The 16,076-nt window shown below is 40.1% G+C and overlaps 1 protein-coding gene across 3 annotated transcripts in view; it reads right to left on the bottom strand.

The window, feature by feature from the left end:
- LOC138157035 (liver carboxylesterase 1-like) overlaps positions 1 to 13,266 on the bottom strand; it is a 64,352-nt gene extending 51,086 nt beyond the window's left edge. For 2 of the 3 annotated variants that reach the window (XM_069082456.1, XM_069082454.1), the window contains exons 1-2: positions 11,534 to 11,612; positions 6,211 to 6,382 (exon numbers count right to left, since the gene is read on the bottom strand). In XM_069082456.1, coding sequence (XP_068938557.1) covers positions 6,211 to 6,289 — 79 coding nt within the window. In that variant the 5' untranslated portion in view covers positions 6,290 to 6,382; positions 11,534 to 11,612. Of the gene's footprint in view, positions 1 to 6,210; positions 6,383 to 11,533; positions 11,613 to 11,853; positions 11,916 to 12,823 lie in introns of those variants that run through there. The other variant, XM_069082455.1, reaches the window with a different exon arrangement.
- Positions 13,267 to 16,076: the final 2,810 nt, after the last annotated feature.

Raw genomic sequence — 16,076 nt, 5'->3', positions numbered from 1 at the left:
CACCCAGTTTTCCCTTTAATATAAATTCTTTTAACCAACAGAGAAAAAAGCTACATGAACCCGAAGGGCCATTATGCTGCCCCTAGTATATATTGTAAAAGATTATAGCTGATTAGATCTTTGGAGACAAAGGGAAGAAGGGAGGGAAGGCTGAAAGAACAGTAATGACTATCTCTGGCCACCTGCACTACCACTCCCCACAGTGATAGTTGCATCCACTGTTATTGCATGCATATTATTTTCCAGATCTCACATTATATCAATTCATACAAATCTTGGTATACTTCATGGGAAGCTCCATGCATTCATGGAACCAAACTCATAGAAAGAGAAGCAAATGTAGGGGAATGTTACTAGAGTCTTGAGTTTTGGTCTGGGGAGTCACACAGATGAGGAGATTAAGGGATGGAGCTATAGGGCTCCACTGTTACCTCCTTTCCAGAAGCAACAATAGTATTGATTTTATTTCTGTTCAAGAGCAAAAAGTGGAAAGCAAAGTCGGTGATGGCATAAGAGGAAAGGCTATGAATTGGGTAATAGGATAGATCGAAAGACATCCAGATGGATTGGAAGAACGATGGTGGTCAACCAGGATGGGAGACATAGTCTAATCTGGATGGTGTTATTCTAAGCAAGTTGGGCAGGGATAAAGGGAAGGAGGCAGTAGCAAGAAGATTTGAAGATGTACAAATATTTTAAGGATGAATGGATTAAAATATGGTCTGGGGCCAACTAGATATGGTCAGTTTGATGATATTTAACTCATTTTCCAATCAAGTGATTGGAAATACCCCTAGTAAAGGAGAAAAGGAGCAAATTGTCCTGATAGTGTGGTTCAGATCCAGAGGATGGAAAAAAAAATAGTAGTAGGCCCAAGCTAGGATTTCCTAACAACTCAAAACTATATAAATATGGAATTGTTTGCTTTGAGAGAGGCACATCATCAAAGGAGTAAAATCCATGGTTCTAAGGTCATCTGTGCCTCCAAAAAAGGCATGAAGAAAATGCCAGAGAAAAACTAGCTCTTATCCTAGGACAAAGTTCATGTTTTCAATTTTCTGTTTGCAAGTTACTCTTATTGACTCTCTCTGACTTTCTGGACTTTAGAAATATGCAACACATTCCTCTCTCTCTTAACTTGTTTCCATGAACTTGGTCTCTTGTCTGACTGGATCCTCAATAATTGCCAGTCCTCTCTTGCCAAGTTTTGTCTCCTTGTTATCTACAACACCGTGTGACAAAGACATTTCAAGATGTATATTTCAAGACAACCATTAGATAGAAACAGTAAAGAAAAGAAATATTCATCCTGCTGATAAGTGGTCATGAGAGTTACTTGAAAAAGCCCTTCTCAATGAATTATGTAAAAAACATAGCCTAATAAAGCCAAATCACAGATAATTTTTAGGATATTCTTATCAGCCATAATTTAAAAAAAACATTCTTTGTGTGTATCCATAAAATAGGAACCATGGGGGCAAAGTCAATCTACTCTTCTAATAGTCAGAAAAAAATGGAAAGCTGGTTAATAAATAGAACTAGCATTTAAAATAGATGCCTTTGAATTACAAATCATACATATTTTTCTCCCTATTCTTATTCCTCTCTTTGAAATTTTATTTCTGAGGAATACAGGTGCTCTCCTTATTTCTGTAAAGAGTATCTAAAATAGGAAAAGAGAGAAATTCCTTGATTCCATAGAAAGAAGTCACAGAATCACAGAATTTGAGAGTCAAAAAGAATCTCTGAGGTTATTTGGGTCAACCCATAGTTAAGAGAAATGTCTACTGTCACATAACTGAAAAATCACCATCCAGATTTGAAGATCTTTAATGAGGTATAAGCCACTATCTCCCAAGGCAGCCCATTCCACTAAAGGATAGTTCTAACTGTTAGGAAGTTTTTCCAAACATTGAATTCAAACTCTTCTCTTTGCAGCTTCTGTCCATTGCTACTGGCTTGATGCCTTTCCAACATGACACCCCTTTACATACTTGAACACAATTATCATGTATTTTTTCCTTCCCCCATACCCAATTTTTCTGCAGATTAAGTATTCTATCAACCAATCATAAGATGACATAGATTCAAGCCCTCACAATCCTAGTTGCCCTCCTCTAGTCACTTTCTACCATATTGATATTCTTCTTAAAGTGTGTTAACCAGAACTGAACACAGTACTCTAGATATGGAATAATTATAAGGACTTTCTGCTAATATGGATGAATGACAGTTCACATGCAAAAACAACCCTCCTGCTCTTACTTCAGCAATAGTTTAAAAAAAAGGACCAGAATGAATAATGAACAAAGAATTTGAAAAGAAACTTCAGTTCTCTTCAATCCCTCCTCCCCCACCCACCGTAGGACTACACATAAAAAAAGTGAGAAGGCAAAGATACTGGAAGGGGTCTCTTGACAAATAAATCAGAAAGAGAATAGGTAAGCAGACCAGAAATTTTCCTAAAGAAGAACTGAAGAAAGAATCTTAAGGTAGAACACATCACTTTGACTAAGGGATTGCCAAAGGAGCAGAAGATGTAATATTCTACCATCCAAGAGTGAAGGAGGGGGCAGAGTCTGTTCATGGCACTGTTTCCGTTTAGGAAGTAAAGCTTGAAAAATAATTAAGAAGAAGAAACCATTACTCATAAAGAAATGTTCTAGGCCAGTGATGTTCTAGGAACAAACCCATAAGAAGAGAATAACTACACATTATCTATAAGCAAATACTGAATAAAAATCACAAATTTACCATACAGCTTACTGGAATTTATGAAATAAAGTGTTTAAATTAATCATATAATTAAATGAAAGTTCCAGAAGAAAGAATGGGAAAGGAAATGAGAGCTCAGTGGGAAATAATTAGAAGGGAAATAAAGAGAAATACATTAAAGGCAACAAGTAATTGGACAGGGAGAGAAGTATTAAGAGGGAGGGTTCAGGTAGAGATTAATTATGAGAAAAATAAACTTCTTCACAGGGTAGAATGTAAAGGAAGAGACAAAAATAAAGAATGTTCACTTTATTTTAATATAATGTATTGCTGCACAGTGGCTAAAATTTTGTCACTGAACACACTGTCCAAGAGGAAAGGTAACAATACACTGCATTATTTTGCTACTTTTTTTTTTTTTAATCAATGCATTGCCTTAATGGAGTAAGACTCCTAGTGATAGTACTGTTTTTGGAAATAAATGAAGTGCATTCACTGGAAAAAAATAATTTAAGTACATAGGATTTAAAGTGATTCCATTTGCATTTTTAAATTATTGCCTTGTTAAAACACATATGCTGTTTAATAAAATAACATTTTAAAAGAAGAAAAAAAAAAACAACTTGTGACTAAAGTGGGGGAAGAGACCAGAAGTAATATATCAGTATGGAGCCTATCTCTCTCAAAATGGTCTTTACATTGAAGAAAGGGCTCAGGAAGAAGATAGAAGAGTGAAATAAGGGGAAAGTATAGGACGACGAGAAAAAAAAAACGAACAATTTACAAGTATGACTATGTGAATGAGATGAGCTCACCCACAAAACAGAGGAGGGTAGTGAAGTGGATTAGATAGCAGAATCCTAAAATATTGAATATATCCAAAAATACTGTGTTTACAAGAAACACACATAGAACAAAAATATTGCTGTAATATTTATGTAAGGGCCTAGAATAAAAATCTATTATGCTTCTAGTATACTCAAAAGCTCAGTGGTATGATCTTAGACAAGGCAATAGTAAAAATAGAGTTGATTAAAAGAAATAAATAGGGAAACCACATTATGCTTAAAAATAGATAATAAATTACTCAATACATGTACATCAAATGACATAGCATATAAAAGTAATTAAAAGAAAAATTTGACCAATTTGCAGGAAAAAATGGCAAAAAAACATAGTGGTTGAGGATCTCAATGGCATTCTCTCAGACTTAGATAAATCTAGTCAAAAAAAGGAAATGTCAAGACCCTAAATAGAATTTTAGAAATACTAGATAGGATAGATATCTCTGGCAACTACTGAAGAGGAACAGAAATGAGTATACATATTTCTTACCTGTATAGCATAAAAACAAAAAAAATAAACAAACCTGATCATATATTAAATGTACATGTGAACTTTACAAAATTATTTTTAATTGTGTACAGAGCTCTGTCCACTAGTCTATAGCTAAAAATCTCACCTTATTTCCATGATTTACCTTGGTTCTGACTATCTCATCTAATCACTTTATTTTACAAAGGGAGATACTCTGAACTGGAGATTAGTGTAAGTGTAAAATCAACCCCCTTGTCTTTTGACTTATTTCCCTTCATCTTACCAAGTATAAGATATGTCTTGTCTTGGGCAGAAGACTTTCTCACAATCTCCTTACAGCCAATACTGAATTATTCCCTTTAATATTAATTATTTTCATTTGTTTCTTGAGGACCTGATAGGCTCACTGACAGAGCAGGAAGAGATCATATTAATTATGTAGTCATTAGTCATATTTATTATTATTATTATTATCTAATTATCTAGTTCAGGGGTTAACCTTTTGATGTCATGAAACTCTTAGAAATTCTGGTGAGTTTATGGGCCTCTGTTAAGAATAATGTTTTTAAATACATAAATTAAAATACATAGAATTACAAAGGAAAGCAAATATATTGAAATAAAGATGCAATTGTTTTCCTATCCAAGTTCACAGATCCCCCTTGGTTAAGAACAATGTTTATAAATGCATAGATTAAAATACATAGAATTTCAAAGGAAAGCAATTCTATTGAAATAAAGATGCAATTGTTTTTCTATCCAAGTTCATAGACAGCTAAATCATAGACTACTGGGGTCTGGACCCCAGATTCAAGAACCCCTGTTCTAGCCCAACTCCTTCCTTTCATAGCCCCTTGCTTTACATAGGGACTAATGCTTCTTTTGAACTATAGTCTAGCAGGGAGCTGCTCACCTGGGTTTTCCCTCTATAACCTCCAACTCCATGTGAGATATACAAAGTGAACTGAATTATCCAGATGATACTTAATATATCCAGGTAATGCAAAATTGCAAAATCCAGATAAATCAAGTACAAACTTATTTTGAATCTAGGTAAGGTGTCAGTTTGCTATCTCATTTACATTCCTAATCTAGCATGAAAGTTTTTACCTCTTGACTTCTTTTATGTCTTTAACTTGCCCCTGAATACCTACTCCCACTTCCAAGTCTGATCACCCGCCCCAGCAAATGCTTTTGCTTATTATTGAGTGCTTATCAATCAGTAGCAATAATCTCTTCACCAATCATTGCCAACTCTGATCCTTCACCCCTCTTATCCTTTCTATCTATTGAAAACTATTATTATCTGTGAGCAGAGTACTCTGGTGCCTTTGGGTAGCTTGATGATCCTCTAACTCTACCTTACCTTACTGATCAAGAATTTTTTAACCTTCAGCTTTAGCACAAATGGGTATTTTTGCCTATGAGAAAGGTATAACTTTTCAACAAATTCTCTAGAATGACAATATAAAGATATACTGGAACAAACACTTAACTGTGTCTTTTATGGATTCTGCTATCAACTAGCTTGATGATCTTGAACAAATCGTTTCCCCTTTCTAGGCCTTAGTTTCATTCATTGGATGAGAGGGTTGACCTAGAGGATCTCTAAGGTCCCTCTCAACATTCAATATTCTCTGATTTTGGCTATCCAAATGGTTGTTTGGACAAATTAACAAAATACTAGTGTGTAAATTTTCTAACTGTTCCAGAAAATTTTTTTTTCTTTTTTCTTTTCTCTACCATTAATAAATTATCTATTTCTCATTACTTCTGGGATTGAGATACCATTAGTTTTATTGTAAAGCAGGGATTGGTTTGTTTTTAAGTGATTCACTTTCCCGGATACTTACTCTGGTTTATCTCAAGCCTGAAAAAGCACCCTGGCCTCCTTAAGTAGCACACCAATTAGCTTAGAAGGAGGTGGTCCAAAGTATCAGCTTTCTCACACAACTACTACCTTAATAAAACCACAGATCCCTTCTGGCAGAAAGTTTTCCAAAGGCAAGTTCTAAGGTGTGTCAGGAAAAACAAAACAACCCCCCAAAACATAAAATTACAAAACCCCAAACCCAGTCCTCACTTAGTTTTCTAAAAAGATAACATCATATCTTTCTTACTTTTATAATTGTTCTTAGTTGGAAATTAAAAGAAAAAATAAAATAAAGACACCCTTACCTTGCAGGGAGACAGCAGTGAGGGAGCAGAGGAGCAGGGAAAGCAGCCACATCTTGGCTGGAGCAGTATGTTTCTGCATGGTCCAGGTATCTAAGCTGTTCTGCTGAGCTGCCTGTGCTGTGAGCTGCACAGGGGTTAGCTGAGTGACTCGCTGGCTGGTTGACTGATAGAGCTACAGTTCAAAAGGGGCAAAAGGCAAGTCAGCCAAAAAAATAGAGATTTACCTCTTTCCCAAAGATCTTGGTGAGAGCCACTGTTGCTGTGTTGAAACTCCACCCTCTTCAAGCTCCCCCTCTTCATTTGTGTGGCTTTAATCCCCAAAACACTCAGATTACAGGCTCAGCACCCACATTAGTACACAAGGCCAGGGTTACATAACTGTGCAATATAACCCTGAAAACTAGTCTGGCTTTTCCATCTCTCTCTGGTGCTTATGATGACAGTCAGTAGGGTCTGGAGGGCAAAGAGGTGGCTAGGAAAAATCTGGGAGTGATCATCCTGGCCATGTACCCTTCCTGTCTGTGTGACTTTATGTTTTATGAACTCATGCAAAGTGAAGTAAGGAGAAGAACATTTTTCTGTACAATAACAGCAATGTTGCAATGCTGGTCAAACTAAAAAGACTTGATTACTCTGATCAATAAAATGATCCAAGGCACTTCCAAAGATCCCATGATGAAAAAATGCTATTTACCACCAGAGAGAGAACTAATAAACTTTGAGTGCAAATTGAAATAAAATGTTCTCTCTTCATTTTTTTTGCCCTTTTTGTTACATGGTTAATATTTAAAGATGTTTTACATGATTTCACATGTATAATTTGATGAGGTACAGGCTTTGGGAACCTCCCTTGGAGTCTTGATTAAATTGTCTCATTTGATTAGCCATTTGTATGAGGCAATAAGCCTTACATTGTGGCTTGGCCCAGACCTCTAGCCTAGTTACTAACTGCTAACTACTAGACTAGTTACTAGCCTAGCCCTCCATTGTTCATCTACTTCCCACCCTTGAGCCTATCAAAATATCAGTACACCCTTGAACTGGCCTAGCCCACCATTGTCTGTAGCCTTCAGCTACCTCCCACCCTAAATCACTCATTGACCTCATTAACTCCTCCTGAAGACCCTCCTGAAACTCCTCCTCTAGACTACCCCTAGATTCCTCCCATAACCTTCTGTATATAAGACCACATTTCACACCATGTGGTGTTAGAGGGCAATAGAATGCCATAGAATAGTGATGTTGTGAAGAGAATAAGAGTGAGCTGAGGCCTGGGTGCAGGATAAATTTGGGTGTGGATTTATTGATCAAGCCTGCCACTGCCCAGAGTATACACACAAATCAGGCAGCCCTGTATTGGGGTACAGGCTGAGTTTATAAAGGCAAAAACCACAATTGGGGAGGGGAGCTAGCATAAGCAGTGACATACAGAAGCCAAGAACAGCCATTGGTTGAATCTATACCTCAGGGCTAATTTGGGAAACATGGCAAAAGGGTACAAGGCCGGGACCCTCCATGTGATGGGGTCTCACACAGAACAAGGTGGAGGGGACAGGGTGGAGGGCACAGGGGGAGTGGAATTTCCCAGAACAGGCTGGGGTCATGCAACAGGCCAGGATCATGTTCTGGGTGAAGGGTGTGGGGGGCCCAGCTTGGTCAGCATTTTGGGGGGAGGACCTTGCTGTGTCAGCATCCCAGAACAAGGTGATCTCTTGCATGGGATAGACTTGCCCCACGATCTCTATACAGGCTTGCACTATATTCCTTATACATGCTGCTGTTTCAAGGCTTACTGATTTAGGGAAGTACTAATTCAGGGAAAGTTAAGGGAGCAGGGGACTATGCCTTGGGTGACTCTTATCCCGGACTAGGTCTTTAACCCATTACAAGCAATTACAGGATTTAGGATGGAGACAAAGACAAATATAAAGGGACTTAATGGTTGGCTCCAAATCAGGTGGCATGTGATTTAGGTTATCTTACAACATTCCCCACTTCTTTTCAGGAAAATGTTAAACCATTGACAAGAATCTGGGCCACACACTTAAGACAATAACATATAAACAAAACTAAGAGTTCATTTGGCCACACGATAGAGGGGTGGCACTGGAAGCAGAGTTGTATATCCTGCAAGGTGACAAGATCCAAGAAAGGAGATGTCTCAGCAAGGGTCAGTTACGGGCTCTTGAGAAAGCTGTCTGCCTCTAGATGACTGGAGTCCATGTATATAAGGTGCTCAGTCAGCAACAGGTACCCAAGAGCCTTTTCCTTAACACATTGTAAAACACTCCTAGAGCTAGAAATCAAACTTCTACTATCTTCTTATACAAACTTGCTTACAAAATTATTAAAGCCAAATTTTTAAACAGCATTATATGAATTGAGAAAAAATCCAACTTAACTATAAAAAATGTGTATATCCAATCCTATTATATTTTTGAAACTTTATTTAGGTGTCTTTCTTATCTAAAAATAAATTCATTTTTATTCTATATTGATTATTGAAACTTGTCACCAAGAATAGAGACAACATAATAAGGGAACTATAATTCCCTAACTTTAGGAGGTCAGTTCCAGGCAAGATATATACCAAACTGCATTTTGCAGTGAGCCAAGTTTTGAAATGTGCCAGGTGCTTGTGGGTATCAAATCAGGAGAATCCTACCTCAGCACATGCTGAACAGTCATTCCCCCGACCATCCTTTGCACTCCATACCTATATCTTCAGGTCTGGCAACATGGGGCAGCTCACTTTATACCTGTTTCTCACAGGGATTGGCACCATGGATTGATGGCTCAGGCAGCTTGTCTTGATATTTATACTTGGAGATAGACTCAAACAAATAGCCAATCAATAGTCCCATTAAATCTTAAGTAACAATTTCCAATAATTAACCTAAACTATTTTTATAATTTTAATCTTCTTTAACTATTCTAACAAATGTATAATCACTTTTTAAGTTGCCAATTCAATCATTTTATTAATTTATAATAATTTTCTAAAATGCCTTCCCTTAACTTGCTCACACTCTCTCTGCCTCTTCATAACTTCCTCATAGTTTCTTTTAACCATCAAAAACTGACAGCATCTAGCTGGAAACAGGAGGGGCTTGGATAAACCCCATTTGTCCCCAAACCTTCTTATCTGCTTTCCTTAACACTTCATACATAGATTTAAGAAATATCATACAAAACATTCCAAACCATCTTTCTAAGAGTATTTTCCCTTGAAGGCAAATTGAATATATCTGGATGGTAAAAATTAATTTTGCTTTGTAACTTTCATAATATTTAACATCTGTGGGGAATTTAGGTTCTTATTGGACCTGCTGTTTACTGCTTACTAGGGCCAGGCTTATAATAAAGTTGGGCAGCTTTATTCGAATTCCATCAATTCCCCCTTATAGTGTTTGGGCCCTAATTTACTTGGGGAAAAGGAATGGTGGTCTCTTCTTCCATGGCTTCTTCAGGCTGGCAAGGGGTGTAGAGCTGTCCCTGCCTAAATGGGTCCTGAGGAGGAAATTGACTGGAACCCAGTAAATATTATTCAGGGGCTGGGAGGTGAGTATGGACTGGTACTAACTGCTGTGAGACACTTAACCAACAGGCAGATTTAATATGCAGGGCCCAGTAATTTATAAATCAGGCAGGCTCCCAAGCACCCCACCCTTTGTCATCCACTCCCCTTTCAAATAAATTGGACCCAAAACCATTTGGTGTCGGGGATGAAGGTCTCAGTGTCCCAAACCATGCTGAGGGAGGACATAAAGCTGGGGTCATGGTCTCACTAGGTACTTTGGGCCTGCTGATGGACTCTGGTCTGGCCAAGTATTGCATGTTTTTGGGCAGTGGTGGGCACCCAGTCAGAGATGTCATCTGGGTGCTGTGCCTAGAAAACTCAAAACTAGGAAAAAAAAGTGGAGTGTTGGATGGGCTAAAATATTCCATTACTCAGACTGTTTCACTGACACATATGCAACACAATTCAGAGTGTAAAAACACTTGTAACCTGTACAGGTACAAGGTGTAGAAACCTGAAGTTTTAAATAGCAGAGATCCACAATATACTAGCAAAATTAATGAAATAGTACAACTGATGTCATACAAACTTACCCATCTTATAGTTGTAACAGAAGTTAAATAAAGAATCCTGTACTTAAAGATCTTACAGTTTAATAAATCTAAGCAATATTATTACAACTTGCATTTGACCCATATAACAATTTCAAAGAAAGGAATTTTCAAAACATAAGAAGGAAAATTTAAATTCCAAAAAACCCTACAACTCCCACAAGGAAAGATTATAAATACCCCATAAAAGTTATAGCAATTCTCAAAATCCAAACAAATCCCAATTTTAACTAACCCAATCTAAACAACATAAAGGAGCTATTAACACAATTTAAATTTAAATGATGGTCACTTAATTCATACAATAAAAGGAAATTTTTCAAATTTAAAAATACAATGTAATCAAACAAAAATTATGGAAGATTGGGCCAACAAATGCTGGGGCTTTTCTCTTCTCTCTACAAATTGCAGGTCCTGGACATGGACCCAGGGATATGAAGGAGAGAGGGTCACTTGTATGCTTAGAGGTATGGACTTCAGGGTGCCTAGGGACCCAGGACAGGTGCTAGTGGGGCCCACAATAGATGTTCTAATTATTTTAACTTACACCCCCCAGAAATGTCACACATATTTATTCTTTACCCTTTTTCAGTCTCCCAGCATGCCAAACGGCCAGAAGTTGAGAATGAAGAAAGAGTTATCAATATAACAATTATTAACTGGTCTTATTTTAGAAGATTTTAAATACATTTTATTCTCTACTTCCTTTGTCTCCCCCATTTTCCTTCACAGGACTTTAGAAGTATTGTGAAAAGATGCCTTATGAGGGCACTGATTAATGTAATGACCTGGTTCCTTACAATAAAAATAAATTGGTATTTTTTTAAGAGAACAGTCCTTTCTCCAATAACCTTTCTGTTTGTAATTACTATACTGGTCTGGCCTGAGTGTGGAAGTACGGGGAGATTGCTTATATTTGGATTGTTGGGCAGGAAGAGGGCAAGAAGGAAGTTGAGGGCCAACAGAAAGAGTGGAAGGTAATGCAGCCACCTTTGCACCTACCAGTGCAGGGCCCAAGCAAGATGTTGAACAAATTTCTTAGAGGAGCTGGAAGTGTTTGCAGTAGAAGATGGATGGGAAGAATGGGCAGGGCTGCCAGGACCCTCTGGGAGCTGACAGAAAAGGGAAGAGGAGGAAGACTGAGAGCAAAAGTTTGTTCCTGTCCAATTAGGAGAGGAGGGAATAAGCTTACCTTCCTCCTTAGCAGAATCAGGCAAATGATGTTGATGCGGTTCCAGCTGAGCCAGGTCCAGGGAAGGAGGCAGGGGGCGGGGCGGGGAGGAGGGGGCGGAGAGATCAGGGGAGTATTTGAGGATGGTAGAAGAGGATTCAGAAGGGGATCTAAATTTTCCCCTTGTTCTTGCAAAACTGTTTGAACTTCCTCTTTCTTTTTGGAAACAAGGGAGAGCCCAGCTGGGAGGAGCCAAATGAGGGCTAGCCAGACATTGATGTAAAATTGCTGTAACTTAGTACCCAAGGAAGTTTTGGACATACTGCCAGAAGTTCTCTTACCTGGCCAGCAGGAAACCATTCAGACCACAAGAAATTTAGATACCGGGTGCAGCCTGGGACTGCTAGGCACAAAAATGAAAGTAACTTATTACAGAAACTTAGTTATTTCTACCCCTTAACCAACACAACAAAAAGGACTTAAAACAGGGTACAAATGATTTTCCTTTTTATGCACCCTTATACTTAACTTATCACAGAAATTTCAAAGTGCAGCCCAGAGCTGCCAGGCAAAAAAATGAAAGTAACTTACTACAAAATCTAAGACAAAAAACACAACCACGGTAAAAGGAGGATAGACAAAAATAGGCAGGAAGATGGGCTGCAGTGGTGTGATTTAACCCTGCGTGAAACAGAGCCCCTTAAATTTACTCCCGACTTCAGAGAATGGCCTGAATATTGAGACATGGGAGGAAATTACTGGGAACACACCCCCAAACCAGCCTGGGGGACAAGCACCCCCAAAATAGGCAAAAAAAAGATAGGCAAAAGGAGGGGGGACCCTTGTAGGTTACACTGGCCTGTGGAATGAGCGTCCCACAATGCAGACTTCTGGCTGAGTTCCAGAGTCCTGGAGTGGTGCCAGGGAGTAGAGTCAGTTATCAGCTGATTGGGATCTGGTCTCAGAGAGCCAAGAGAGGCCCCTACTAGACAGGGTTGAATGAAATTTACACCTGCCCCAAGCTCTCACCACAAGACAGGATACTTCCCCTCCCTTTTTTTTTACACCACCGCCTTGGCAACCACTATGGGTACAGTTCCCCCCTGCTCCTGCACATGTCTCGGGACCCTAGGAATTCGGCTCCCCCTGCGTCCAGACTGGCTCACTCTGTGTTCAAACCATGTCCCCAGAGGGCCGCAAAGAGCAGACCCTCAAGAGGATAAGGAATTTTGCTCCCTTCCTCACCAGGGAGGACATCCACCTGCTCTCACCAGGGGACATAAGCACACACAGACACACACAATCACTTACCTCTGGAGGATTTGGGGGTCCACTTTTAGGCCAAATAAAGGCTGGTCATCGTCAGACAAGCAGGCTAGTCCTGGCCCCTTTCGTACCCCAGAGCCCTGGAAACATCCAGGTGCTGGCTTCTTTAGAGAATGAAATGACCAGGGCCCTCTATGGCTGAGGCTGAGAGCCTAGTCAAGCCCAGGTCTTAAAGGGGGTGCTCTAGGGCCCAAAGGGGCTCCAAGGACCCTCGAATCTCACTGGGGTCTCCAAAAATGTTGTGAAGAGAATTAAGAGCAAGCTGAGGTTTGGGTGCAGGATAAATTTGAGTGTGGATTTATTGATCAAGAGCGTGACTGCCTGGAGTATACACTCAAATCAGGCAGCCCTGTATTGGGATACAGGCTGAGTTTATAAAGGCAAAAACCACAATTGGAGAGGGGAGCTAGCATAAGCAGTGACATACAGAAGCCAAGAACAGCCATTGGTTGAATCTATACTTCAGGGCTAATTTGGGAAACATGGCACAAGAGTACAAGGCCAGGACCCTCCATGTGATGGGGTCCCACCCAGAACAGAGTGGAGGATACAGGTGGAGGGGAATTTCCCAGAATAGGCTGGGGTCATGGAACAGGCCAGGATCATGTTCTGGGTGAAGGGTGTGGGGAAGCCTGCTTGGTCAACATTCTGGGGGAAGAACCTTGCTGGGTCAGCATCCCAGAAGAGGGGGGGTCTCTTGCATGGGATAGACTTGCTCCATGATCTCTATACAGTCTTGTACCATATTCCTTATACATTCGACTGTTTCAAGGCTTACTGATTTAGGGAAGTACTAACTCAGGGAAAGATAAGGGAGCAGGGGACTATGCCTTGGGTGACTCTTACCCAGGACTGTGCCTTTAACCCATTACAAGCAGTTACAAGATTTAGGATAGAGACAAAGACAAATATAAAGGGGCTTAATGGTGGCTTAATGGTGGGCTCCAAATCAGGTGGTATGTGATTTGGCTTACCTTACAACACTGAGAGCACCATAGACTTTTCTAGTACAGACTTACTCCGTCTAATGCAAGCTAACTTTTACTAAATTTTACTTTTCTTTGGTTGAGAAGACTTGAGTTGAATTCATTCAGTAGGACCCGGTGTGTTGGTATTTTGGGGTCTCCAGAGCAGCCCTAACTCTCTTAGTGGGTACTCTCTGCATTTTTATGGTTCCCTGACCAGGGAACATTGCTAATCTGAAATTCTTCTCCAGCAGGGACTGGAAGTTACATAAGCCTCTCTCTTTCCCTTGTACCTTGGAAGTGCAGTTTTTTGTTTGTTTTTTTTTGTGGGGATTTTTTTTTGTGTGTGTGTATGGGGTTTTTTTGGACCTGACCTCTCAGGTACCATTAGGTCAGATGGTTAGGAGGCTGTTTTATGCTCAGTCTGACCTCAGGTTTTTGGTCCTATTTGGTTATTTTGGAGAGCATGGACACATGCACAGTTTCTGAAGAATGGAAGATAAGGACAGATGCCCCATCTAGAAGTGTAAGCCATATTCTTTCAATTCTCTCGGCGCTAGGGAACTGGGAAAACTTCAGGTATTTTTTATGGTTTTTTTTTTTGTGTGTTTGTTTTTTGAGGCTTACTCTTAAACCTTCCTTTTTGGAGGAAGGGACTTGCAGGCCCTATGCCTGTAGCTCCCAAAAGTTCCCCTTTGGGTTGTCTTTCATAACATTGGAAAAAATTTCAGTTTCTCTGGAGATCTTAAAAAGAAAAAGTTTTTTTTTGGGGGGGGGGGGCAACACTGTTTGGCTTAGGTATAGCCTAAAAGACAATGAATGGTGGCCTGTTTTGGGGACTTTAAATGATAATACTCTCTTGCAGTTAGAATCATACTGTCACAGAGAAGGAAGATGAATAGAAATTGCCTACTTAATGGCTTTTGTTGAACTTTCTCAGAACAAGATTCTCAGGAAAGACTGTGAGATGCTTGAAGTTAGAACCCCTCTACAGAGGGGCAATGGGGACCAATTAAATGACCCCTTTCCTATGGATTCAGCCCCAGCCCCTCCCCCTTTAACAACTCCCGCTCAGGGCACTGAGGCAGCTCCCCCAGCTCCTTCTGCTTTTTTTTGCTAGCTGTTCTTGGCTTCTGTATGTCACTGCTTACGCTAGCTCCCCTCCCCAATTGTGGCTTTGGGGGTTTTTGCCTTTATAAACTCAGCCTGTACCCAAATACAGGGCTGCCTGATTTGAGTGTATACTCTGGGCACTTGTGTGCTTGATCCCTTTTCCTCTAGCCCAACACCCCTCATTTCCTGTGTCCTACACCATCCATATCTCCTACCCTGCATCTCCCAGCATGACCCCTTCCCCCTCAGGGATCCCTGCTCCGTTCCCAGCCACTAGTCAGGCTGAAGTGCCTCCCTCCGTGGCCCCTCCCTGTGAGGCAACACCCACTCAACCCTCAGGCCCTACCCCCAAGGCAGTCATAGAGGTATCTCCTCTTCTGACTGCTTCCACTCATCAGGTGCTGGCTGACCTTCCCCCTTACCAGCCAGATGTCCCAGTTTAGCAGTCTGATCCAGTTCATCCAGCACCCCCTGTCACTCTCTCACAGGAAGTGTCACTTCCAATCTCCCTTCCCAAGCCCCTAGCCCCATAGAACCTTCAGGACTTTTTCCCTTAAGGGAAGCACCTCTCTCATCAGGTGGTACAACTAGAGTGCATGTCCCATACTCCATTTTGGATCTCAATCAAATTAAAGAAAAGTGGGTAAATTCTCCTAAAATCCAACAAAGTTTACTGAAGGCTTTCAGGACTTATCCCTGCAATTTGAGCTTTCTTGGGGTGATTTGCTTATCATCTTCTCTACCTGTTGTTTCGCTGAGGAGAAGAGGAGAATCTAGGAACAAGCCCAAAAATTTGGGGATCGTTTGGCTAGCAATGACCCCAGAAAATACCCCCCAGGAACAGCTGCTGTTCCCATTAGTGACCCAGGATGGGATTATCAAATCCGGTAGGACAGGGAGAAGAGAGACCATATGACACTTTGCCTGCTATAAGGCCTAAGAACTGCATTTCAAAAGTAAATAAATTATCAGAAAGTTAGAGAAATTTCTCAGACAAATCAAGAAAACCCCACCCTTTTCCTAGATAGACTTTTAGAAGCAATTAAAAAGTATAAAATTTAGATCCTGACTCTATAGAAGGGGCAGCAATCCTTAACATGTATTTTATTAGTCAGTCGGCCCCAGATATTAGGAGGAAACTACAGAAATTGGCAATGGGA

Source organism: Petaurus breviceps, unplaced genomic scaffold, assembly GCF_028583685.1.
Source record: "Petaurus breviceps papuanus isolate PSGF00001 unplaced genomic scaffold, PetGlider_PUasm1.0 171, whole genome shotgun sequence".
Lineage (NCBI taxonomy): Eukaryota > Metazoa > Chordata > Mammalia > Diprotodontia > Petauridae > Petaurus > Petaurus breviceps.
The sequence above is the reverse complement of the archived record's forward strand: the minus strand, read 5'-3'. Positions and strand labels throughout refer to the sequence as shown.